This window comes from Perca fluviatilis, chromosome 5 (genome assembly GCF_010015445.1).
Source record: "Perca fluviatilis chromosome 5, GENO_Pfluv_1.0, whole genome shotgun sequence".
Taxonomy (NCBI): Eukaryota; Metazoa; Chordata; class Actinopteri; order Perciformes; family Percidae; genus Perca; species Perca fluviatilis.
In genome coordinates this window covers 21,713,165-21,737,369 of record NC_053116.1, presented here as the reverse complement: position 1 = coordinate 21,737,369, position 24,205 = coordinate 21,713,165, and the positions used below count along the sequence as shown (strand labels likewise).

Here is a 24,205-nt window from a genome sequence, read left to right as displayed (position 1 = left end):
AAGCAGGTTGATGATGCTGATGATGCTTGATGCTGATGATGCTCAGGGACTGGCAGGTGGATGAGGCAGAGGTGGACATATGGAATAGCATGTGAGTGAATTTGTGAAGCAAAGCGTAGGAGTAGACACAAAAGCTCAAGTGTAGAATGAAGAGGGGGATAGATATAGAAAGAAGCAGGCTCAGCTGTATGCTTTTATTTGGGTCAGAAATGTGTGTGTGGGAGTGAAGCAGCAATGTGAAGGGTTTCTATGTCAAGCTCAATAGACAGATTTTAGCCTAACTGACTTCAGACTTGTGTAGAAATGCTATAAGGAGTGTCATATATTCTGTGTTCCATTACAAACCCAGCATGTGGTAATAATAGGTTGTAATAAATACATGTTCTCTTTGTTTATTCTCCACAGATATTCTCTTACTCCTGTTTCCTGCAGACTTGTTGACACTGATGCTACATGCTCAGAAAAAGAGGACATTAGGTGTGAAACAGTTCACCAGAGCCAAATTTAGACTCCAGCATATGGTTTGCTCTGTGAAGGTTGTAGATTGAATGGCAAGGATTCATACAGAATATATTGCCAGAACAGTGCACAAAGAACTACAAGTGGCCTGTCATATTAAATGTCCACACATGGATATTGTGTGCAGTATATTCTTGCCATATTTTGCCAAATAACATTGATTACCATTGTTAGATTTGACAAAAATAAGCTAAAGTTGCCATTTGGCCTGTAGTAACATATGCGAATGGATCAAAATGCAAGTAAACAATTTGAAGTTTTTGAGGAAATACAAAGAATATAGTTTGCTTTATTTTATTTAGTTTTCTTCTTTTATAAATATGTAAACAAGTAAATGGACTGTATTTATATTCACACACCGATGGAACAGCATAGGTAGTAATTTGGTCTTCAGTGTCTTGCCCAAGGACACTTCGACCAGGGATTGAACCTCTGATTGGTGGCAACTGCTCTACCACCTGAGCCACAGGGGCCCCAAATGTGTTATGGGCTTTATGTTTATGACAGAATCAAATATACACATATTCGTTTTGTGGTTTAGATACACAATTTTTAATGTAATCACAAGCAAGTACATTTACCCATTTTGATGGAGCTTTTATGCTGTTATATGTCTACTTCACTACATTTCAGAGGTAAATTATACTTTTTACTCCACCATTTATTTATCAGCAGCTATAGTTATTTTGTATATTTACTCTGCAGATTAAGATTTAAAATACAAAAAATAATATATAAAGTATGACCCATTATTGTAAGTAGATTAAAGTCCAACAGTAAAAAAGCTCCACCTAATTCTTAAACTAAAGAAACTCTTGGATCAGCTGGAAAATGTATCGTCACAAAGCTGACAACAGGGCTGTTTTTCTGAGCTCATGAAAAATTGATTTTTTAGAGACACATTGTTTTCACAGGACCGCGACGCTAAACATATGATGATCTTACAGAATATGATGCATCGTTGTAGATTAAACCACCCAACAGTTTATAAAGTATCCTAGTTAAAATGAGCACAACCTTAAACATTTCACTGCAGAATGAGTCATTTTACTTTTGATATTTTAAGTAAATGTTGCTGATAATACTTACATACATTTACTTAAGTGAGGGTTTTGAGTGCAGGACATTTACTTGTAATGGAGTATTTTTACATGTGGTATTGGTACTTTTATTTAAGTAAAAGATCTGAATATTTCTTCCACCACCTGTACACATTGGCCTGACACAACCAAAGGGAGACAGTAGTTCAAAATAGTGCCACTAGATGTCACTATTATACAACAGGAACACAAGATGCCACATAGCTTTTGGCTTTAACTCAATAAAAACATCTCTTTTCAGTAATTGAGTGGCAGGTCTACCTCATGCATGTTTTTATAACACAGAGACCCTGTTACTCAAAGAGAACAGTATAGGCTATTGTTAATGCTATTAATAACAACAACAACAACAACAACAACAACAACAACAACAACAACAACAATGATTATGCATGATCTTCTGTCTGTCTGTCTGTCTATCAATCCAGTGGTAGAAAGTAATAGTACAGTAAGTAAAAGTAAAAGTACATTTACTCAAGTACTGTTCTTAAGTACAATTTTAATGTTATTATTTTGAGGATATTTTACTTTGTACTCCTTTATATTTGTCTGACAGCTTTATAGTTACTTTGCAGATTCAGATAATAATACAAAATATAAATTAAAAAAATACATTATGATGTATTGATTGTAATACAATACAATAAACATTATTTATATATTTATATTATTTTGCACAATGAGTAGCATACTTTTGCGTTTGGTAGGCTACTTTAAGTAGGCTATATTTTGATGCTCATAATTTTACATAGGCCTAAGTAAAATTATCTATCTATGGCTGTGACATAGGCTACTATTTCGATGTTACATTTTTGCATTTAACGTCACTCGGAAAACAGATTTACAACTTCTGGCGTCACTCTACCCCGCTCTTCCAATAATCAATGCTATCCACTCTTCAGTGGATTTTGGGCAATCCATCGCGCGCTCAATGGGCCTTGAAATTACCGTTTATGTGGCTTGAGCGTCAAAACAATAGCGACATAAGACCCTTGCTGCGAGACCAACGGCAGAGCTGGCGCTTTAAGGGGATCGAACATGCAAAATTAGTGAAAAAGACCCCCAAACAAAGTTATACCTATTAAGCCCATTATCAACATAATTCTTATAATAAAAAAGAAATAAAATAAAATGTACAATATAGAATAGCTTTTTTAAAAATGTTAATAGATTATATCAGCCTGCAGCCTATTCACTTGTCAGCTGATTGCTGATGAGTCTGCCGAGCAGACAGCTCAGTGGCAAGCAGTTTAAGAAGATTAGCAGTGCCTCACGTTTTCCTCATCATTTGCAGCAGTAATCCACCACAAAAGGCTAATAATAACAGGAATATCCTATATGTCTGCTTTCAAATAGATTACCTACAATATATGCCATAATTAGCTATATGAAATATAATTCTATATTATTATACTCAGGTGTCTGCATAGTTCTTTACATGTCTGAAATCATTTTTCAATCATTATTAGACACTTCATTGGAAAGAATACCTTCATCATATTCCCTTTCTTTCATTTTGTGTGTAGTGTTGTGAAAGCAAATTCAATTACTCTAACTTAAAGGAAATGTTTCAACAGATCCTCTGAGGTGCCCCAACTGACTAATGAAATTATGGCAGTTCTCCCACCTAATGCCATTCAAAGTCCCTCCTGCTACAGCAAATCTCCAAACCACCTGATTTATTTTTAATGATATTACACCCCTCAGTCGGCTGTGTCATGGTAATAATCGGGGCTTCTCCAGCTGCCTCTAGATCACATTAGCCAGGCTTAATATTGACAGTGCTGGGCCCACTAAACAATGAGGCTGTGGGGATAGGGAGCTTAGAGGCTGCCTAGCCAATGGGCATACTGCAGGAGGCAGAGGAGGAGGTGCAGGCCAGGATGCTCCAGTTCCCTATGCCCTGGAGGACTGGCACCATCATTAGGCAGCATCTTCTATAGTCCTGTGGCGCTTTAAACCCACCACTCCAGACCCCAGACATTAAAACCATACTGAAAGTGGACCATGAAACTAGTGGCAACTTGATTCCCTGTTATGTTTTTACCCATTGGAGAAACCTGCCAGGACGTTCAGCTCAGCAGCTGCACCTTGTGTCGGTTCCTGCTGTGACAAAGTCTTTCGAGGGCTCGGGGAAAACTGCTCTGCAGGGCTCACCTTGTGTCAGCATGAAATCAGCTGTTGAAAGTTTATCTTCAAGACTACTCACAAATTAAGGCAATTTCTTAATCCTGCCTACAGAAAAAAAATAATAATTAAAAGAAAATAATGAAAACAGCTTATGTGAAATACATGTTTTTCTTTTAATTGTTAAGCAATATTTTGTTATTTTAGGTCATATACACTGAAACGCAAGAAAAACCTTTTGCAATCTGATGTGATTAGAAAAGTGCTTTTATCCGTTAGACTAATTTATGTTGCAGGCTTGTCTAGTTGCTGTATTTGCATAATAGTCACACTGGGAATCAGTCTAGGCCACTTGTGGGACACTTGCACCTGATCACAGAGACACCATGGCTCTCTGCCAATCACACCTTCACAGTCGATTCTCCCAATTAAAAATCACCTGGATTTGTCCTTGGATTTGTCAGGTTATTCAACATCAGTTAGATGTCCCCGTACACTGATATTTTTTCTTCTGTCCCAAATTGTTGTTTGGATCTGAGGAGATTTTGCACAGGGGCCCACAGATTACCGTTGTTGATTAGTGGTTGGGTGTAATCCTTTCAGCCCCTCTCTCTCCAAAACACCCCTGGGATATGCCCGTCTCCCTGAGGACCGGCAGCATGGCAGATGGATCCTCCTCCCCCTCCTCTGCCCCCTCAAACAGCACACCCAAAAACACTGTTGATGTCCTGGGACGAAGGTTGTAAAGTATCCTGAATATGAAACCACAGGCACCTTTGTTTAATGGCTCTCTCCCCACTTAGTGAGAATTGCCCTCAGGCCTGATTCCCATTCTGTAGCTACATTTCTGCCCGATTGGAATGTTTTCCAAATCCATTAGCCCAAAGGAAGAGGAATAAGCTGCACACAATCTGCTCATATTGCCTGGATGAGATGCTGCTAGATCTTATCAAAACTCACTTTGTAAACCAGAAGACTCTAAAGTTGTTGACATCTATGGATATGGCAAGACATTTGCCAAAAAGTGTGAAGTCAAAACATGGAATTATATTCCTACACCAAGGAGATAAAGATAATTGTCTACTTCTCTGGGGGGCATCAATTCACACACAATTTTTAGTCTATGAAATAATGTACGCTGGCTGCAGGTGGCAAAATTGTTTTAATTTATGCTGTAATGTACAGTATGATAAAAGTAAAATGTTTGGCTTGAGGTTCAACTTTTAAATTATTCAACATTCAGAGTTAACTAAAATATCCTCTTTTAAATAATGTTTTACAATGAAAAATTAATGGTTATTGGTGTAAGAATCATCAAGATATTTAACTGAGGTTAAAAGTCCATGATTCCCAAATGTGTGTGTGTTAGCCCACTGACGTTCCCATGCGTGCAGCAGAGTCAGTAGGCCTGCCAGTCTCTCCCTCAGGAAAGTCTGCTATGTAACCATAATCGGCCTCAGTGAGCAGTAAATGGAGGCAACTGAGCCCTGGGACTTCTTAAAACACACACACACACACACACACACACACACACACACACACACACACACACACACACACACACACACACACACACACACACACACGTGCATATGCACATAAACTTGCTCAATAAGCTTTTCTCCAAAGTGCATACGATAAAACTTAAAATGTATGTAATGTATACAAACAAATGGTTGACCCAACCAAACTTTTAATATGGGTTTGACAACAATACAATTTCATCTCTCTAGTCTCACCATCCTGTGCCACATCACACCCACCCCGTTCCAAGCCGACCCCTCTTGCAAATCCATGCTCTCTCTCCATCTTTTATGATCACTATAAGGGGCTCAGCTTTCAGAAGCGGACCAGGGAGCATGTGTGTAGAGTTTTAATTCCTATTGTATTCGTGCAGTCTTGGTGTGTGTGAGTGTGTCTGTGTTTTAGCGAAAGAAGGGAGAGGGAGATAGAGATGAAGAAAAAGACAGGAACAAGGACCCATCTGTCAGCACAGCACACAAATCCCTCCCATTCCACTCTGAGTCCCAGGGGACCAGAGCGAGAGACAACTCACTTGTGGCAGTGTTTTTTGTAAGGACAGGGGTTACCGCCATTAATATCAACAACAGAACTTAAATAGCTAATGTAAGAATGGCACTTTTTGGTCAGATCTTTAAACAAAAACTTATTTTGGACATGCCTAAATTGAACATGCATCTAAGAATGTCTTAGTCACAAAAACTCAAGGAACCCGCAAAGTGTACTTGTGAATCTTTTTCTTTATATCTCAGGAACATGTTAGACAGTGATGAATGCATAACTTTGTTAAAAAGTAAATTTGATAGACACATATTTGGAGTACCCAGGTCAAAATTATGCAAACTCATCAAAAGTTGGTTGAGATCATATGTGTCCACCGTGACCTCTTCCAGAAGGCTGGCTATCTATGTTACTGCTTAAATTCCCTCTCCGTTAGTCAGTCAGTCATTTGGGAAACTGATGGGGATTGTGGGAGGCTGCGAGGCTCCAATTCCCCATGCAGGCTGCAGGTGTGGTGTAGGCCATGCTCACACTCCTGGGACAGAGGGTAGTGCATGTGGGGGGTAGGGTGCATGTACCTGGGGACCTTTAAGCACATCACATTAGTCTAGAGTAGTTGCTGTACACATCGCATGGGGCAACACGCACGCACGCGCGCACACACAAACACACACACACACACACACACACACACACACACACACACACACACACACACACACACACACACACACACCTCTTCTCTATCTCTGTCCATGTGCCTTATTGGCCAGTGCACTGACCAGGATTAGGGCCGTTAGATAAATGCTGTTTCAGCACGAGACATCATCTTGGGCAAGCGGTGACGCGTGAGCATCCAAGCAACAGATGCCCCCACCCCCAACGCTTCCTATATCCAGCCATCTGTTAGGGTCTGTTCAATAAATCGTTGGATAAGTGCCTGTTTTAACGCGATGTTGCAGATTATCCACGTGAGCATATTTTATTTCTTAGAATGCATCGCACACTCAGAAACACGGAGAACCCTCAGTGCAGTTGGCAAAGTTCAGTTTCTCTCAGTCTGAAAGTCGCACAGCTGTGCGCAATCGCGCGCACAATGGGATCAATGCGGGGGCACGTGCGGCTCGCGAGACCCCGGCTGTCAATGGCCAGTGATGACAAAAGACCCCCACTGCGCTGCGGCTCGCCACGCACGAGGACAGGCGGGCGTTTATTATGCCGTGGTATTTGTAGTTAAAACTGGGGGAAATGCTCAATATTGAGGTACGATTAGCGTATAAACAATAAAGGTCTTATAGTCGTCTGAAGGCCTGCACAGATTGCGTTGAAAAGTCAAATATAAAAGTAATAAAAAAGTCTATTAATTGTCAATGTGTTTAATTTTAAAAACAACAACAAATAGGCATAATGAATAAACAAACTACAAACTCAAAATGAATTCTGTCTTGACAATGTATCTATTATTGATAGTAGCTTCTTATTGTACGTTTACAATCCCCCTGCCTGGGTCAGGTGATAAGCCTACCACAAAGTACCTGTCTGTTCATCATTGCACCAATCGATTCAATAATCAGATAGCCCTTGGGGGCAGAATATGACGCTAAAAATGGAAGAAAACAATTGAATCACTGGGTGAACAACGCACACACCTGCTCCCTGCACACTTAGCTGTCAACATCACTTAAATACGCACACATGGAGGAGCGTCTCTTTACTCGGCGAAGACCAGGCCTACACTGTGTTTAATTAAGTGGAACATTCCTAATCCAACCGAGTAATGAAGAGATCAACAATCGATTAGGATGGTTAACGCATGGAATTTAAACAGAATATTTTTTTTTTGGCGAGTCCCACATTTCCAAGTGTAGAGATGTATAATCTCGCTTTTATGAGGAACATATCACTATGCAGGACTTCATTTCTGCCGGATCTGGCCGATCCCGATTGGAACAGGCGTTAGCCTGACACAGAAATCTGTGACCCCTCAGATTACGAGTTAAAAACAAAAAAAGATGATGATGGGTTTACGAAAAAATGACACGTAATGGAAGGACAGAAATATCCCACTGGCCATTATTTCTGCTGTTAGATAACAAACTTGTGCAGTGACACAACTACAATTCCTAACCAGGTTACACAATATCTTGTTACAAAATTGTAAAGAAGAGGAAAATACTGTAGGGTGAGGAGATCTCAGAACGATGGTGAAGAATATGCAGGTGTCTAGCCTAAATATTTTGGCAGATTATTAAGCAAGTTGGCGTTTGTGTGGTGCGGGGAAAACAATGATGAAAAACTGCCCAAGTCCCATGGATGTGTATAGATATATATATGCATCTGTACTGTAAGCTCCAATATACCATCAGATAGGCTACTGTGTTCCCAACATCATTTATGATGGCCATATTATTATCAAAGTTTTTTTTCTAATGTTTGCGCATTTTCTGCACTGTCCCAAACACTCGGGCGCGCGCTCTCTCTCTCTCTCTGTCTGTCCCTCACTCATTCATTTACTGGGTGGAACTTCTGGCCACGAGCCCGCCACGCGCGTTTGGATAAATTGAAGGTGGGTGGGGCGCCTGAGGGAGGGGCTTACCCGGCTAAAGGCAAAGAAATCAGCCCGGTCTTGCCATTTAGAGATGAAAGTTCCACGCGCACTCATGGTTATCTGAAGAAGCAGAAGAGTTTGGGACACTGGCGGATGTGCGAAGAGAGAAACGCAGCGACTCTGGAATAAAAATCACTCAGTTGCATTTTTTTTAAATTATTATTATTAACCTGATCTTTCTGTTATTTTACGAAGAGCGAGCAGTAAATCCAAACAGGTGAGTTTACAATTATCAGTCCAGTAAAAAGAAAAAGATACAAAATAGAGCTTATTTGGGAAACAAATTTGGGCTACTAAATTCAGCACATGCATTTCTGTTGCTTCCAGGGGGCAAAAGATCCACTAAAGGAATTTACAAAATGTATTGTGATTTCAATCAGCCGAAATATGTGTTGCAGTGTTCATGTAGGCCTAATTATGTTCAGTAGCATATAGTCCAGACAATTGCGTGTCAAGTTCTAAATTCATAAATTACAGTAATGTATCCCACTTTTACGCACTAGTGCACAATAACTAACTAGGATAGTTTTTTTCTTCTATCAAAACAATAGTAAATTCTCTGTCCGAGGTCACTTTTAATCTAATGCATTAATTCCTTATAGCGTCAGGGCTTTATTTTGCAAGATGTCTAAAATGTAGAGATGTGGGCGGCTTGTCCCCATGTGTGCGGAGTTGTATGTTGCCTATTTAATCTTTGAGCTTTATATGCTGAGTAAATCCCATCGTGTCCTAGATTGACAGCGTCTCTGTATAGCAACAGCATAACAGCAGGGGACCATTAATTCTAAAAACAGCCATCTATTCCTTAATATCAAAATACCACACTATAATGCATTTTAAATAATCGCAGGGTTTCTTCTTCTTCTTTGGTATTGTTAGAACCACCAGCTCTTGAGTTAGAGGAGTGAGCTGTCCACACTGCAGTGCTGAAATGAGAGAACTCATTCTGTATTTCAAGGGTCAGGAGTTCCCAGGCTACCTGTTCCTGTCCATAATCAATCAATACAAAATTGTATAATTACATATACATTTTAGGGAGAAGCATCATACATTTACAGATTAACACTTAAGAATGCATCAGTTGGGTAACTGATTTTTGTGCTGTTTCCTCAGATCAAAATGATGACCAAACCATTTGGAAAGAGCGGGGATGTGAGTGAGCTGGTGAGCTCCCTTGGCTGGCTAGAGGAGGAGGACGGCAGCTCTCAGGATGGAGAGGAAAGTCATGGCCTCACAGTAGGCAGCCAAATCCACTCTTGCACAGAACTGGGCAGTGAGGATATGGAGGAAGAAGAGGAGGAGGATGATGACGATAATGATGGGGAGATTGGACCAAATGGAGAACAGTCTCCCAAAAGAAGAGGCCCTAAGAAGAAGAAGATGACCAAAGCAAGACAGGAGAGGTTTCGTGCCCGGCGAGTCAAAGCCAACGCCAGAGAACGTTCACGTATGCATGGGCTTAATGACGCCCTGGAAAGTCTGCGCAGAGTGATGCCCTGCTACTCCAAGACACAGAAGCTGTCAAAGATTGAGACTCTACGGCTGGCACGCAACTACATCTGGGCTCTGTCGGAGTCGCTTGAGAGTGGCCAGTCCCCTGAGAGCCATGGCTTTGTGGAGATGATGTGTAAAGGTCTGTCTCAGCCCACCAGTAACCTTGTGGCCGGCTGCTTGCAGCTGGGACCCAGTCCAATAATGCTCAACAAGCCGGACGACAAGTGTGGAGGCCCGAGGGTGGGTGGTGTGGGGGGTCAGGCTGGCCATCCCCTCAGCTATCCATCTCCAGGCCTTCCCAGCCCCCCCTATGGCTCCCTGGAGGCTTCCCACCTCCTCCATATGAAGGGATTCAAGGGGCCTGTATATGACAACCCCTCCCCTAACGAGTGCAGCAGCGGCACCCCCCCATACGAAGGGCCCCTCACTCCCCCCCTGAGCATCAGTGGCAGCTATGCCCTGAAGCAGGAGCCCTCTCCCCGTGAGACAGAGAGCTACACACCCCACCCTGGCCACCATGCCCACTACCTTTCGTCTCACCATTACCCCACTCCCACGACTGGCGGCCTACCAGGGGGCCCTCAGGGCCACCCACTTTTTCAAGCTTCACGCTATGAGCTGCCTCTGGATGTGGCCTTTGACTCCTTCACTCCCTCTCACCTGCTCGCCTCTCAGATGAGCAGCATGTGACCATGAACAGTTGAGAGGACCAGTGATTGACTGCTGGCCAGGCCATAAGCACTGCTCTTGAATGAACTGCTGTAAAAATGATGGCTGTGGTACCGACTGTATAGATAAATTGTCTGCATTATGTTGTCTTGTACTCTGGGAGAGCACTGAATGCAGAGAGAGACTCACAATCTCAACTCAATCTACCTGATACAAACACGCACCCATAACCTTTTATTATTTTATTTATTATTTTTTGTTATGATTATGTTATTTGGATTCTTCTTATTTCAGTTGTTACGGAGTGACTAAAGATTTTACCAAATCGGATATTCACACTAAAGCATTACAAAGGTGGACAAGAACATAACTTTTTTAGCATATGAAAAGAAATAGAACAAAAAGTCATCCAGTCTTAACCTAAATTGTGCACTGAGGCCTAAAGCCAATGTCTCCCTGGCCGTAAGAAAAAGCAATACATTTATTTATATCTGTATTTAATATTTATTTTTAAATGTCTTATCTTTTTATTTTTTTCTCAGCACAATTTTTGTTTCACTGTCTTCTTGGTTTTGTTGTCAGTCACTAGCAGCTGTACTGTATTTAATTTATTTATTTGAAGCCTTTCAGGTATTAGTTTATTTGGTGTCACAATTTGTTATACTGTACTGTTGTAAATATTTTGCTGTTTCGCACTTAATTGAATAAATATTCTTATATTATATGCTATTTCCATAGTAACAATATTTGCCATGTGTTTTCTTCCGTTATGCCGTCATTCTGTAGTTGAATATTAGTTCAACAGAAAGTTCATACAATCTCTCCCAATAAAGCTGAGGGTACATATATGCAGCTCCAATACATCAATTCAAGTGGATACCAGTTGATTATTTATAATGTAGTGAGGCTTCCATCATAATATAATTCTTAATACATTTTACCATTGCATTGTGAAATACTTGCCTGTCCCCAAACCCTACTTAAGGCACCACAAGTCAGAAGAGTAATTTTGATTATTTTCTCAAACTCAAATTAAGTAAATACGTTCCAATTTTTTTTCAAATTATTGTAATCATTAATGCCAGCTCATACCTTTTGAAAAGTTCCCTTTGCACACGGTCAGTTTCAGGTGAATTTACACGAAACATCAATCATCATTCAAATTTTAAGTGGCTGAGTTTCATTTTCCAACGAACATGGACAAACTTATATCAAAAATAAAGACAAAGGTGCTATAATAAAGGACATTTTTGTGGCAATAGAGATCATGTTACAGGATGTATGCATGTGTGTGTGTGTGTATGTGTGTGTGTGTGTGTGTGTGTGTGTGTGTGTGTGTGTGTGTGTGTGTATGTGTGTGTCATGTGGCTTGCTATGGGGTTTCTATCAGGTCAGGCGGGAGGCTTTTGTGGGCCATGGGAAAACAGCTCTGGGGAGCAGGTGAATGTGTCAGAGGCTTTTCGTTCGTTCTCTCTCCCACATGTCCCATTTTCGCATCTAGCTCATGCCAAACACTGTAGGACAAGAGCTCATTTTCAAAGAATTCATCCACATTAACTCAGACAGAAAAGCACCAGATTTCTGTTCAGAGACACAGCATATGAATACGGATGTTATAAATCTAAAAGTCAGACTTTTTCTTTCAATATTTAGAAAATAATGCAACCTTAACCAATAGTACATATAACACCTTTAAGTTTGAGGAAATAAACCTGCAATAAAATATACAGTATTCTGATGCTGATTTCCAGATCAGCTCAAACTGGCAAGGTGCACAGCACATTTATATTACTCAACTAACGACAAAAGCCAGTTTTGACTTTAATGATTGCACTTGAAAAAAAAAACAAAGAACGGGGTGGCAGAGTGTGAGATGAAGAGGTGAGAGCAAGAGGTGTGTTCGAGTGTGTCTATTATTGTGGTTCTTCAAGCAATTGTCAGAAGGGGAAGGTGCCTCAGAGGCTGTTTGCCAAGAGCACTTTCGCCCCCTCTTCAGCTACCTCTCCAAAGGGTTGTCTTTTCCAGTCGTGGCAACAGTGGAGAAAGGCTGGAAGAGAAAAAGGGAACGTTTGTTTTACTGGGCGCCACTGGTCCATTGTGAACGCAGCCTGTTCTTTCTCTTGACCTGTGACCTGTATTGTTGTGGGGCTTCTCGTTTGGGGCGGGCAGACAGCTGGGGGAACTGCGGGGGGCTGATGGACAGCTGGGCCAATTTGGGGGGAAAGAGAGAGAGAAGAGAGTGAGAGCATGAGAGAGAGAGAAATGGGAATTTGTGTGTTGAGGGAAAAAAAAGGAGAAGAGGAAAGAGAAGAAAAGGGCAGAAGAGGTGACCAAGGTCCTTGCCCCCTATTCACAAGTTTGTCCTCTCTGCTCCTGTGTGTCAGCCTTGGTATATGACACATAGCTTTACACACAGGCAGACACTTGGCCTGTGAGAAAGTACTGGCAGAGTTAGCTGGCGTACACCCTCTTTGTGCCTTTGCTGTTTTGCTATGGTAAAAACGGTGGGGGGCAGCGCTTGGATTATCCTCCTGAGTCCAAATACATGAGTGGGTGGATTTAGAAATAATCCACGTAAATTAACTCTGGATACAAGATTACAAAACAGAGATGCAGGACAGTCTCTGGAGATTGGGGCATGGCAGTGGAGAGAGTGTTTGACATGGAACAATTTAGGAAGACATAGAAATATATGCATTTTATAAGATTAAAATAGTTTAGGGTTAATAATTTGTAATAAACGTGTACTTCACCTGTTCAAAGAAGAACATGTATCATGTTAAAATGATAAAAAGGAATGTATTGTGTAAAACACTTGAAAAAGTGCAACACAAAAATCCTGACTTTAAGTACAGGCCTCAAACACAGATTATGTATACCAAGTGCCTCTCATCTATGATAAGGACATGAGGGCCTTTTAATGGAAAGGGAACACATGCTCTGTCTTGCCATCTTGGCCAAGACGGCAGGCAACATAGAGCGACCTGTGGTTCAATCCCTTGGGAGAGTGAGGTCATGTCAGATATCTGCCCACAGAGAATTAATGGTGCAGCACTCCAACTCAAGTCCTAAACTTTTGTAGTTTTTTTTTATCTTTATATACATTATACAGACAATGCCAACAATATGAACCCTAATGGCAACATAAAATGATGACGTTAATTCATTTTGGCAGGAGGTTGGCATCACAAAAAAGAAAAAAAACTAAATCAGAGATACATTTTTGTAGTGCAGATTGAAGCTTGGTCGTGTTCCGTCTCGTGCTTATATTTTTGTTTCTGTGTGCAGCACACTTAATCCACTGGCCAAACAAGAGTGCCTCCCACTAAAATGAAAAGGTCCTGATCCATAGGAGCTAGATAGGAGGGATAAAGCATTGTGATTAAGATTGTATTAATGGGGCCATAGGAGGCTGGAAGGCTTTAATCAGTGTCTGTGTGCCGGTAATCCCTCTGCCTTTAAGCTGGGGCGGACACAGTGATCCCCCCTCCTCTTGGGCCACAGTGCACATGAGCACATGAGCACATGAACACACACACACACACACACACACACACACACGCCTCTGCTGGGAGCATAGGGATACGAGTGCCCAGGTTGAGAGGTGGAGCACCCCAAAACAGAGACGCCCTAGACTTAGAGGAGCAGCTGGTAGAAGAAAGACTCAGGAGATGGATGGAGAAAGATGTGGGAAAAGACAGAAGAAAACAATAAAACATGGCAAGGCTGGCGTAATAAGATGTAGGGATTGGGTTGGTCACGGTCACCATGGTGGAAGCAATTAAATAGAAATTAATAAAAACTTTAATAAAGGTATCCTGAACTTGGTTCCATCTATTAGAGGACCACATTACACTAAACTGAACTCCAGTGAGACAGGAATAGAATTAATTCCAACTTAATATCCAATAACGGTTCTCTAAATCAACAGGTCTTTAAATAAAAACACTGCTGTTACCCCCGTAAAAAAATTAGGGGAAGTTATAAACATCAAATAATTATGTTATTATGGTCAGCTAAAGGATGCTTAACACAATGATGTAACGTGACAGCTTATTATACCGATGCAAGAGAAAAAGAAAAAAGATGTACATGGGAGGGGAGGAAAGAAGGCAGCTCGTGGACTCATTACCTATGGGAGTGGGTGTAAAGGTGACATTGTGCATGAGAATAAGGGGTGGTCCCTCTCCTCCCAGAGTTCTGAGAGTATTAGGGTGTAGGAGTTAAAGAGCTTCTAATGGGATCTGGATGCTGTCGTGTTTACCCTGTAACCCCCCTCCCCCCCTCTCCTGCACGCCCCCTGCATTGTGGAAGTTGCTGGGCTTTGGGACACCACAATGGGCTGAGTGTAGGGACAGATGGAGGTCCTTTTCGAACAGGGCACAAAACACAGCCAAGGTAGGAGGGCCATGGTGTCTGCGAGAGCAAGCAGCCAGCATGCCCTACTGCCATAGACGTGGGAGAACAGAGGTGGAGGAGGGAGAGGAGAAACTGAAAAGGGGATTCCTAATTATAATGCAAGGAACAGTGCAACTTTGAGAGTCCCTTTAGCTCTGGTAATCTGTCAGTAAATTCAGCATGATCTAGACACATTCACATGGCTTTGATTCAGGATCACTGTGCAGTCTAGACTTCTATCATTTGGCCTGTAAACATGTCAGCCTTTATAATCCGTTATCCTGATTTGTGTATTCTCAGTAGTGTTCAGAGTGAAAGAAGCCAGCAAAACTAAAAAAAAGTTGAAGTTCTTACGCCGATGTGATTAGCCATTCCTGTAAGCGCTGTTAATTAAGGGTTAAACCAGGTCAGGCGAGAGGGCAAATGCTGATGTCATTCATTCAGGGCTGTGTAGTGTATATGGAGCATCAGGGGAGAGGGTTTGGTGATAGATGCTGATGAGCAGAAGCATTGGAGGAGGGTAGAAGGAGGTACCAGTCGCAGGAGCAACAGATGGGGCCTGATGGAAAGCTCAGGTTGTAAACTCTGTTGGTAACATCTGCCCGTTTGTCCATCTGCTACACTCACTGTTTAGTTTGTTTAGCAGAAACTCATTAATTAGAAAACTGCACTGGAGGCTACTGGTGCGCCCTTTGTCACAGTATGTTATTTAGATCAGAAGACAACCAAATCCATGTGCAGTAGAGCAATGCAGTTTCCTATTAACGTAATGACTAATTCTAAACACATTTTATGGGTTTATACTTAACTGCTATAAAACTAAGCTCCCACCTCAGTTACGATCCAATCAAATCAACAGTTTCGCACCATTCCCACAGATAAGCCCATCTATCACATCTGTTCTGCTCAGGGATAGAAGTGACACCACGCCATTCTTTTTGTTCATTTTCTGGAGCACACACAAATAAGTGGATTGACATGGGATGTGGATATAAACCTTGATTAGATTAGAGTTACATTAGCAATTACTGTAAACAAACTGTAGTCTGCATACATATGCAAATTCAACACCACTTTGTTGTAAGTTTATTTGATTAGGACAATGCACATTAAATCAACATTTCTGTAAATGCACCAGTGTTAGCCAGTCGGCTAAATTTCAACTGCATGTCTTTGGTGGGAAGAAACCAGAGCAAACCCACACAGACATGGGGAGAACATGCAAACTATACAGAGAAAGGCCCAGAACGATGTGAATTTGAACCCCGAACCTTCTTCCTGTGAGGTAGAAGTGCTAACCACTGAGCCACCGTGTAACTTATTGAACTAAAGGTCAAAACCAACATAACTGTTTGGAATTTGTACCTGGTACATTTAGTGGATGTTCCTCTACTACAGGACGGCTACATGCATTTAAAATATTTTAGATACTTTTGGCTATGACAGCAAAACGATGAATGACTGAGGGAATCTCTCGCCACAGCAATTTAAGAGCATAAAACAGCCTAAAAACTGAAGCATACCAGTTTCATTAGAAATGTTACATCACCTATGGGTATTTTACTTTGTCTCTTCAATTTGCTCTGCAGCGAGCGGATAAAAAGGAGAATTAAGCAGCTGATCTAGGCTCAGTGGCCAGAGTGTTACATTAGACATTAATCCAGAACAGTGAAAGGTTGGAGAATGGATAGCATCTTTTAATCCTGCACTCCATCCACCCAAACCTCCCATCAGACAGAGGGAGAGACTCACACAAACGGAGCCCAACATCCTCTTTCTGCTACACAAGACATCAGACACCAATTTTGGCAAAGATTAGTGTCCTTTGTTCTTGAAATGCTAAATAAGTAACCGTGTAACAGAGCTTTCTTGGAGTAATCATTGTATGAGCACCTTTTCCACAATTTCCATTGTCAGCATCCTTAAGAGTTTCCTAAATCTCAGCACTGCTCACAGGGTAAGACAAGTGTTCTGGTGAGTGCGCTCAGTGCACACTGTCCCCCTATATGTAACAGATGTTAGTGGGGCAACAGTTGGTATTGAAAGGGAGGGGCTTCAGGCCATCTGTCCAGGGTCAAGGTTTGAAAAGGGGTGGTAGAGATGGTGGCACGTTCAGGAAAATGGTAAATTTTGCTTGAAAAGAGGGAATATAGCCCACATTGTAATCCTGCTCAATGTGTGCTTTCATTTCAAGTTGCCTTTGTGAAGGTTTTGAGTGAGTTTGGAAACTCCAGAAAGTGTCTGACATGGGAAACCTGCAGCTTAAGTGCAAAAGCTCCACCTTGTGGTTAAAGACAATACTACAAACAAAGTGTAATATTCACAACTTTATTGATATATTAAACTGCCATTGCATCAAAACTACTGAATCAAGAGTATAGGCTCATGCTACACTTTATATTAGTGTGGCAATAGAATCACAAAATATAGACAGCTTGATTTCAAACATATAGAGACTGAGCTTTAAGGCTGTCAAGTGAATGATCTATGAGATCCCGCAAACATGCCATCTTCTTATGACAAACCTTTTTCTGGGGATAAAAAACAATAAATAAAATAAGAGCAGAACATGGAACAACCACTGCATAAGTATTTGAGCAAAACTTCACATCATTGCATACAATCTACACAGATATTTTAGACACTTACAATGAAGACCTTTAGCCTCTCCCTTTCCTTATGACAGAATTCAGCCACAGTCAGCTCGGTGAAGTCTTTCTGCATGTTTAAGAATCCACAGTTAGGGGAGCGTTTTACGTGTTCAGACCTGGGCAGAGAAAATGTTAAGGAAGAAATGATTTGAAGGCACAAGAATGTGGCACACAAAGAGGAATGTAAAAGTGGAAATAACTAGCTCAATCGTTTTAAAAACAAAAATAAAAAATTTCTAAATTTGGCATTATACTGCTCGAGAGAAACGGCTACACAATTTGCATCCAGGTAGTTTGTTTTTCCCTTTAATAATAGTAATCAACTTTATGTGGCCATCTTTCCGTTTTCAGTATCTGTAGTAATGTGCTCAATATTAAAATTAGCCTTGTAATGGCTATAGGCAACACAGTGATACAGACGAAAATAATCTCAGATCTGAAGCAATACTGCACCACCTAATACTGGTGGCATACTATTCTTCAAGTTTACATTAAAAAAGGAACACACCGACTTATTGGGACTTTAGCTTATTCACAGTAACACCCAGAGTTAGACAAGTCGATACATACCCTTCTCATCTCCGTGCGTGTTGTAACTCTGACGCTCCTAGCGCTAGCTAAGCCTAGCGCAGATCCTGGAGGTAACAGGTTCCAACTAGCCTACTGCTCCGAATAAGTGATAAAATAACGCCAACGTGTTCCTATTTACATGTTGTGATTTGTATAGTCACAGGGTGTACAAATAAGGTCATGAGTCAGCCGTCTTCTAACCGTATACAAACTGGAAGCTATATTCTCAGAAAGGCGAAGCACTGCTACTACGATTTGCTTGCAGCACCTGAAGCCCTGTGGTGAGGAGCAGAGCATTCGCCTGGAGTTTGCTCAGAGTTGGAGTAAGAGTCAACAATTTCTAGATAGTATAAGCATAGTCACCTTGTTATTTGTACACCCTCTGACTATACAAATCACAACATGTAAATAGGAACATGTTGGCGTCGTTTTGTCACTTATTCGGAGCAGTAGGCTAGTTGGAACCGGTTACCTCCAGGATCTGTGCTAGGCTTAGCTAGCGGTGGGAGTGTCAGACAGTTACAACACGCATGGAGATGAGAAGGGTATGTATCAACTTGTCAAACTCTGGGGGTTACGGTGAATAAGCTAAAGTCCCAATAAGTCAGCGTGTTCCTTTAAGGTAGGTTAGTAAGGAAGTTGGAAGTTGACATGCTTTATTTACCAGGGATCATCATCTGGCTCCCAGCCCTCAAGCTCGATCAGACAGAAGAAACAGCTAGCAACATCAGGCTCATTCTCACTGGGGCAGTGGACAAACCCAGCCGTGGCCATCTGCAAAGACAAACAAATCAGCAATAGATATCAGTAGCATACTGAAAAATAAAATCCAAGCACTAAATTAAGGAATTTCATGAGCGGATTAGCTTAATGACAAGTGCATAAACAAAAAATAAATAAATAAATAAATAAAATTAAAAAAAAAACACAGCTGCAGGTAGATTAGTGTCAGTGAGAGTGAAACCAGCAGAGGATGGGTTAAGAGTTAAGAGCTTGTTAAAAATGGTATATAGTGTTGCTCATCAAGTGAGGTGTCAGCAGCCCATCCATCATGACAAGACTAGGGTGGGCAAAGGGAAGGGTCTGTGCACTGGACACCTGATGCAATGAAACTAAATCTGACACCTGCTTAGCTGTACATCATTGCCACAGCCTCGAATAACCGACTGTAGTATACTATTGCATAACGTTTGAGTATAAACAAGGTTGGAATATATGCATAACTATTCATCAGAAATAGTCATGTACTTTGTAGGTTAATATAAATTGGGGGTTTTCTTAGAGCTCAAGAGCTGTCTGACACATTCTGCGTAAACTTAAGAGAAAACATCACAAATGAACCCAGTCTGACCTCCTGCTGGCCCTGTCTGTTTCCAGTAGCGGAATATAACTAAAAACCATTTACTCAAGCACTGCAACTTAGTACAATTTTGATGTCCTTGTACTTTGAGTATTTCCATGTTATGCTACTTTATACACTTTTACTCCACTACTTTCTGTAAGATAACATTGAGCTTTTACTCCGCAACGCCAGCTTTAGTTACATCGCAAAATAAGATTAATACATCAACTAACAAATTATTTTTTATTATGGATTAAGACCCTCTGCGGTACATATTTTGATGCCAATACTTTTACTTAAATAAGATTTTGAATGCAGTAGGCTACTTTTACTTAAGTATTTTGCACTGTGGTATTGCTTTAACTCGAGTGAAAGATCTTCCACCATTCGTGCTTTCATTGCAGACAAATTCCCCTCTTGATTAACTCGATTGTGCCGGTGCACTAATAAATAAAAATAAAAAAAACTCTATTAATATTTTTATTAAATATTTCTGAAGGCACTTTATAATCCAACAACTCTTCTATAAGCTTCAAGACACAGCGGCCTTCTTACCTTTTCAGGTGTGCAGTTACATTCCTCTCTAAATGGCCAGTCTGAAAAGCTTTGCTCGCGTAAATCATGACTGTACATTTTGTCATATGAGTAAAACCTGGTTGCCAATACATCCATGCTGACCATATCTTAAGCAAAAACAGGCTTAACTTAATTTTATACACGGTGTGGTTGTCGATGTGAACATGTGCTTCCACAGGTGTTTTCAGTTCGACTGATTAAACTCTGCGCAGGTTTAAGGTGGGCGGGGCTCTGATGGCTACGTAAGGTCACCAGCCAGACTTCATCTACAAGAGGTCACATCAGGCACCAAGTAAAGCAAGTAAAGCAGCGCCGAGCCCCGAGTCCCGAGTCCAGTCATATTTCTGCTATTAAACAATTTTTTGTTTTTTTTATGTTCTCTTGGTCTCATTTCATTACTTCACATGTCAAATGTGTCTGTTCTGTTTGGTATATTCCACATCTGAGACGACTATAAATCAGCCTGAGGGATTAGTTGTTTGTGTGTTGGAGGAACTTAACTCCCCCTGTTGGCAATTGATAGAAATGCAAAGACGTTGTTTGCTGTAGTGATTACTTTATTATTTCTCTACTCCTGTCTTGTTATGCAATGAACTATCCAAAAGAGACTCTGTTGAAGGTATTCTTATTCTTTTCAGGCTTGAATTATAGTTGTCAGCTGATCCTTTTAAGTAATGTGAAAGTAAACATAGACACAATAGTCAGGAAGTGATCTGTCCAATTTAATAGTTTGTGGTGTAAACTTTACTAGCCTGTTTATGACTGTGAAAGACAGGAACAGTCCTGGTGCGCAGTGTGTCCCTGTAACACTACCCCTCAGGCCCTCGGGTGCTGAAATGTGCTTACAACTGTAAACTGCTGTCCTTTTCCCCTTCTAACCTTATCTTCCAGCAGAGTGCCTGGAGTAGCGCTGAGACGCAGTGTGCCTCTAATAATCGGCAGCCCTCTGAGGGGCTGCAGTGTAAGGGCTTATTAAGCAGTAGGCCTGGAGTGAATTGGACAGTACATTTGATGTCATGTTAGCTTCAAGTAGCCTGTATGGTGGATGGCTGCTTACTGCAGACTGTGCAGAATAACATCTAGCTCTGAATTTACACATGTGTGTGTTACTGTTCTCACTCAGCATATTTCCGTATGTTCAAATTTTTTCGCTGTTTCTCTCAACATTGCTGCACCAGATAGGTGTAAGGTTTATCAGTTTGCCCTCCTTCATTCCCAAGTTTTGTGCTAAAAGTGGTCGTCTAGTTGCACCAGTGAAATGTTTGTGTAGATGAGAGCTTCAGCAATAAAGGCTGAGGTTATTTACAGAGATTTTAAATTTGTCTTTGTTACTCTCCCTCTTCTAGTGGGTGGTGCTTTATGAGAGACAGTTTTGAAACAGTGTTCACTGTTAGAGAACTTTGTGTTGTACCACAAATCATATTTTCATAGGTTGGCATTTCTGTGTCTCACTTTTAGTCCTCATGCCTTCATTGACATTTGATTCTTCCTTTGAGCCTTCCTGCTACTGCCTTCAATGTCTGCTCTCTCTTTCTCCTGATACAACTGCCTTCATCTGTTAAAGTTTTCACACAGGGCTGAGAGTGAGAGAGAGAGGGAGGGAGGAGATAGTATGTAGAGTGGTGGAGGGTAGGTAATAGAGGCAATGTGTTTGTGGTCTCTATTTCCACCTGACCTTCTGGTATGGGCATAAGGCTATGTTGTTTGCATATGCAGCTTTTGGAATCTTTTCGAATTAATGAGATCAGTTAAGGATCTTTCCTGTCATCTTTCTTCTACCTGAATAGCCCTGACTAGTTTCATGCTGGTAAGGACTTCACAGAGGAAATTGTTGTTTCTCAGTGTGCCTGTCAAAGGTTGGAGATTGAACTCACTCAGCAAGAGCAGCAGGAGGACTAGAGGTGCAATGTGGAGCACAGGTAAGATTACCATCTACTGCTACTCTATCTGTCTGCTTCTAGTTAAAATGATGCTATACTGTCTCTATCAGGAGCAAGAAATACATATTCTTTTTTGCTCCCAAGTAGTGGGATAGTGTTCCTTGTCGTGTGAGTTTCTGGTGGTATAAATATGCTTTGATGAAGCACAAAAATGTGCATTTCTTTAAATTAATTATTGGACAAATCTTCATACAGAGTCCCCGTGGAGCTGACAACTGTCCTGACAGCTCCACCTGTCTTCTGCTGCCCTCAGACCCAGACTGAACACCGCACACTGCAAATCACTGTCTTCTAAAATACACACAGCATTGTGTAATTAAGACGAGGAATGTATCAGCCTAAATTATTTAATCAAGCAGGAGCACAACAGAAATTATAGTGAAGTTTCAACCATTATGAACTGCAAGAAGTTATGGCGCAAATGTGTGATATGAATGTGGTTGGAAAGAAAGACGTCCTGTCCTTTGGTGCTGGTGTAAAACTGTCAGGGACATGTGAGTGTGACAGTCAACATCAACATTCTCCATCTCTGTAGGCAAGCGTGGATTCACAGGACAGGCACACCCACCTGTGTTCACACATCCATGGAACCTCAAACAGTCTCTCTATTTCCTTTTCCCTCTGTGAAGCTTTATTTATATGCCATTTTCTTTTCAAAAAGCATGTTGCTATAGCTTAAATGTAAGCATAAATGTAGGGCTGCAACTAACGATTCTTTTTATTATCAATTATTTTCGTGATTAATCGATTAATCACGAAAAGAATTGGCTTACAAAATGTCAGAAAGCAATTAAAAATGGTGATCACAATATCCTAGAGCACAAGGTGACGTCTTGGAATGTATTCTTTTGGCCGACCGACATTTGAAAACCCAAATATATGTACTATAATGTCAGACCAGGAGAGCCTGAAAACCTCCCAAAAATTAAAAAAATGATCTTAAATGAGGAATTGATTGTGAAAATAGATAAATATTCTTTTGATCCTCAATCATTTAATCATTGCGTACTGTAAAATAATTGAAACAATTAGTATCCGATAGCACTTAAATAAGGTGAGAAAAACATAAAAAACATAACATAAAGTAGGAAAACAATTTACATGACGAGATGTATTTACAGTATAACGAGCAGTATATATGTTCCCCAGTAAATATGGGGACATTTATTTTTTTATGCATGAATTCAATTAGTTTGTTTATTATGCAACACAAATCCCACTTCATTTGTAACAATAAAAATGTGTATCTTGATTTATTAAAATCTTGGGGAAACAATTAATGCACAAGAAACATACTGTACAGCTGCCACATTTCCTGCACATGTCCACACCTGATCAATACTCTAAATTTAGGGAAATGATTATCCCTCACGGTTGCAAACTGATATGCTCAACTGTCAGACTTGCAGGCTCAGGCCACTTCAAGGGGAATGCAGAGGTCCTTTCGTTTACACTGAGCTGGCTTGTTATCTGCTATGCATGCTCTTAAAGTTGCAGTAGGTAATTTATTTTTGGCGTCAATGGGCAATAAATTCATAATACCCTTTCAGCATATTGTAATTCAAGTGGTCTGAAAGAAAATTAGACTTCTACATCTCATCCTTGGCTCTGTTTTCAGGCTTTAGTAAATCTAGCCATCACAGGAAACTATGGCCAATCACAGGTCATTTCAGAGAGAGAGACTGGCGGTTGTGCAAATGTAGAAGTGCGTGAACGTCCCTTCGGTGAAAGCGTTGTTTTGGTTAACCTTGCAAAGTTCTGCTGTGGTTAACCTTTTGCCTACCATGAACACCCGCTTGTTTGTCGTGTTTACGTTACCTCTCACACAGCCTCCGACGTCTCCTCGTCCGGATGGCAGCAAAAGCCTGCAACGAGGACCAGAGGTCAAAGCTGCGGCATCGCCTACTGCTGCCATCCCAACAAAGACACGCAGCGTGACAGGAAACATAAATGCGGTAGACGAACCAGAAGTTTAGCCTTTTGCTAACCCTAGCTTACGTCTGCGACTAATTCAAGTTCATGTTTATGTAGCTAACTGGAACCTTGCATCACAGTATATCATCTCAAAGTGCTTTACAAAGAAAACAGGACGGTAGTTCACAAGTATTGCTGCTTTATGACGGCATGCCGTCTAAATGTTACTGTATGAAGCCGCTGCATGCCCATGCTTGTATGATTGGAGAGGCTAG

General features: G+C 41.0%; 3 protein-coding genes across 3 annotated transcripts in view; 2 read left to right on the top strand and 1 right to left on the bottom strand.

Annotated features, from left to right (window-relative positions):
• Positions 1 to 8,391: 8,391 nt before the first annotated feature.
• Positions 8,392 to 11,280, top strand: neurod4 (neuronal differentiation 4). The gene is made up of 2 exons (XM_039801676.1): positions 8,392 to 8,593; positions 9,490 to 11,280. The coding sequence occupies exon 2, from the start codon at positions 9,496 to 9,498 to the stop codon at positions 10,558 to 10,560; it is 1,065 nt and encodes a 354-aa protein (XP_039657610.1). The 5' UTR covers positions 8,392 to 8,593; positions 9,490 to 9,495; the 3' UTR covers positions 10,561 to 11,280.
• A 5,971-nt stretch (positions 11,281 to 17,251) lies between these two features.
• birc5b (baculoviral IAP repeat containing 5b) lies at positions 17,252 to 20,261 on the bottom strand. Its single transcript, XM_039801687.1, has 4 exons — positions 20,056 to 20,261; positions 18,823 to 18,932; positions 17,587 to 17,704; positions 17,252 to 17,468 (listed from the first exon to the last, which is right to left on the bottom strand). Exons 1-4 carry the CDS (start codon positions 20,179 to 20,181, stop codon positions 17,379 to 17,381), a joined length of 444 nt encoding a protein of 147 aa, XP_039657621.1. The 5' UTR covers positions 20,182 to 20,261; the 3' UTR covers positions 17,252 to 17,378.
• Positions 20,262 to 21,967: 1,706 nt separating this feature from the next.
• znf385a (zinc finger protein 385A) overlaps positions 21,968 to 24,205 on the top strand; it is a 65,000-nt gene continuing 62,762 nt past the window's right edge. The window contains exon 1 of the mRNA XM_039801667.1: positions 21,968 to 21,995. Within this exon, the coding sequence (XP_039657601.1) occupies positions 21,983 to 21,995 (13 nt within the window). The 5' untranslated portion in view covers positions 21,968 to 21,982. The remainder of the gene's footprint in view (positions 21,996 to 24,205) is intronic.

Coding starts and splice junctions, on each gene's coding strand:
- neurod4 (XM_039801676.1), top strand. CDS start 9,496: ATGATGACCAAACCATTTGGAAAGAGCGGGGATGTGAGTGAGCTGGTG.
- birc5b (XM_039801687.1), bottom strand. CDS start 20,181: ATGGTCAGCATGGATGTATTGGCAACCAGGTTTTACTCATATGACAAA. Junction 17,705..18,822: donor GAGCCAGATGATGATCCCTG/GTAAATAAAGCA, acceptor TTCTCTGCCCAG/GTCTGAACACGTAAAACGCT. Junction 17,469..17,586: donor AGAGGCTAAAGGTCTTCATT/GTAAGTGTCTAA, acceptor TTTTATCCCCAG/AAAAAGGTTTGTCATAAGAA.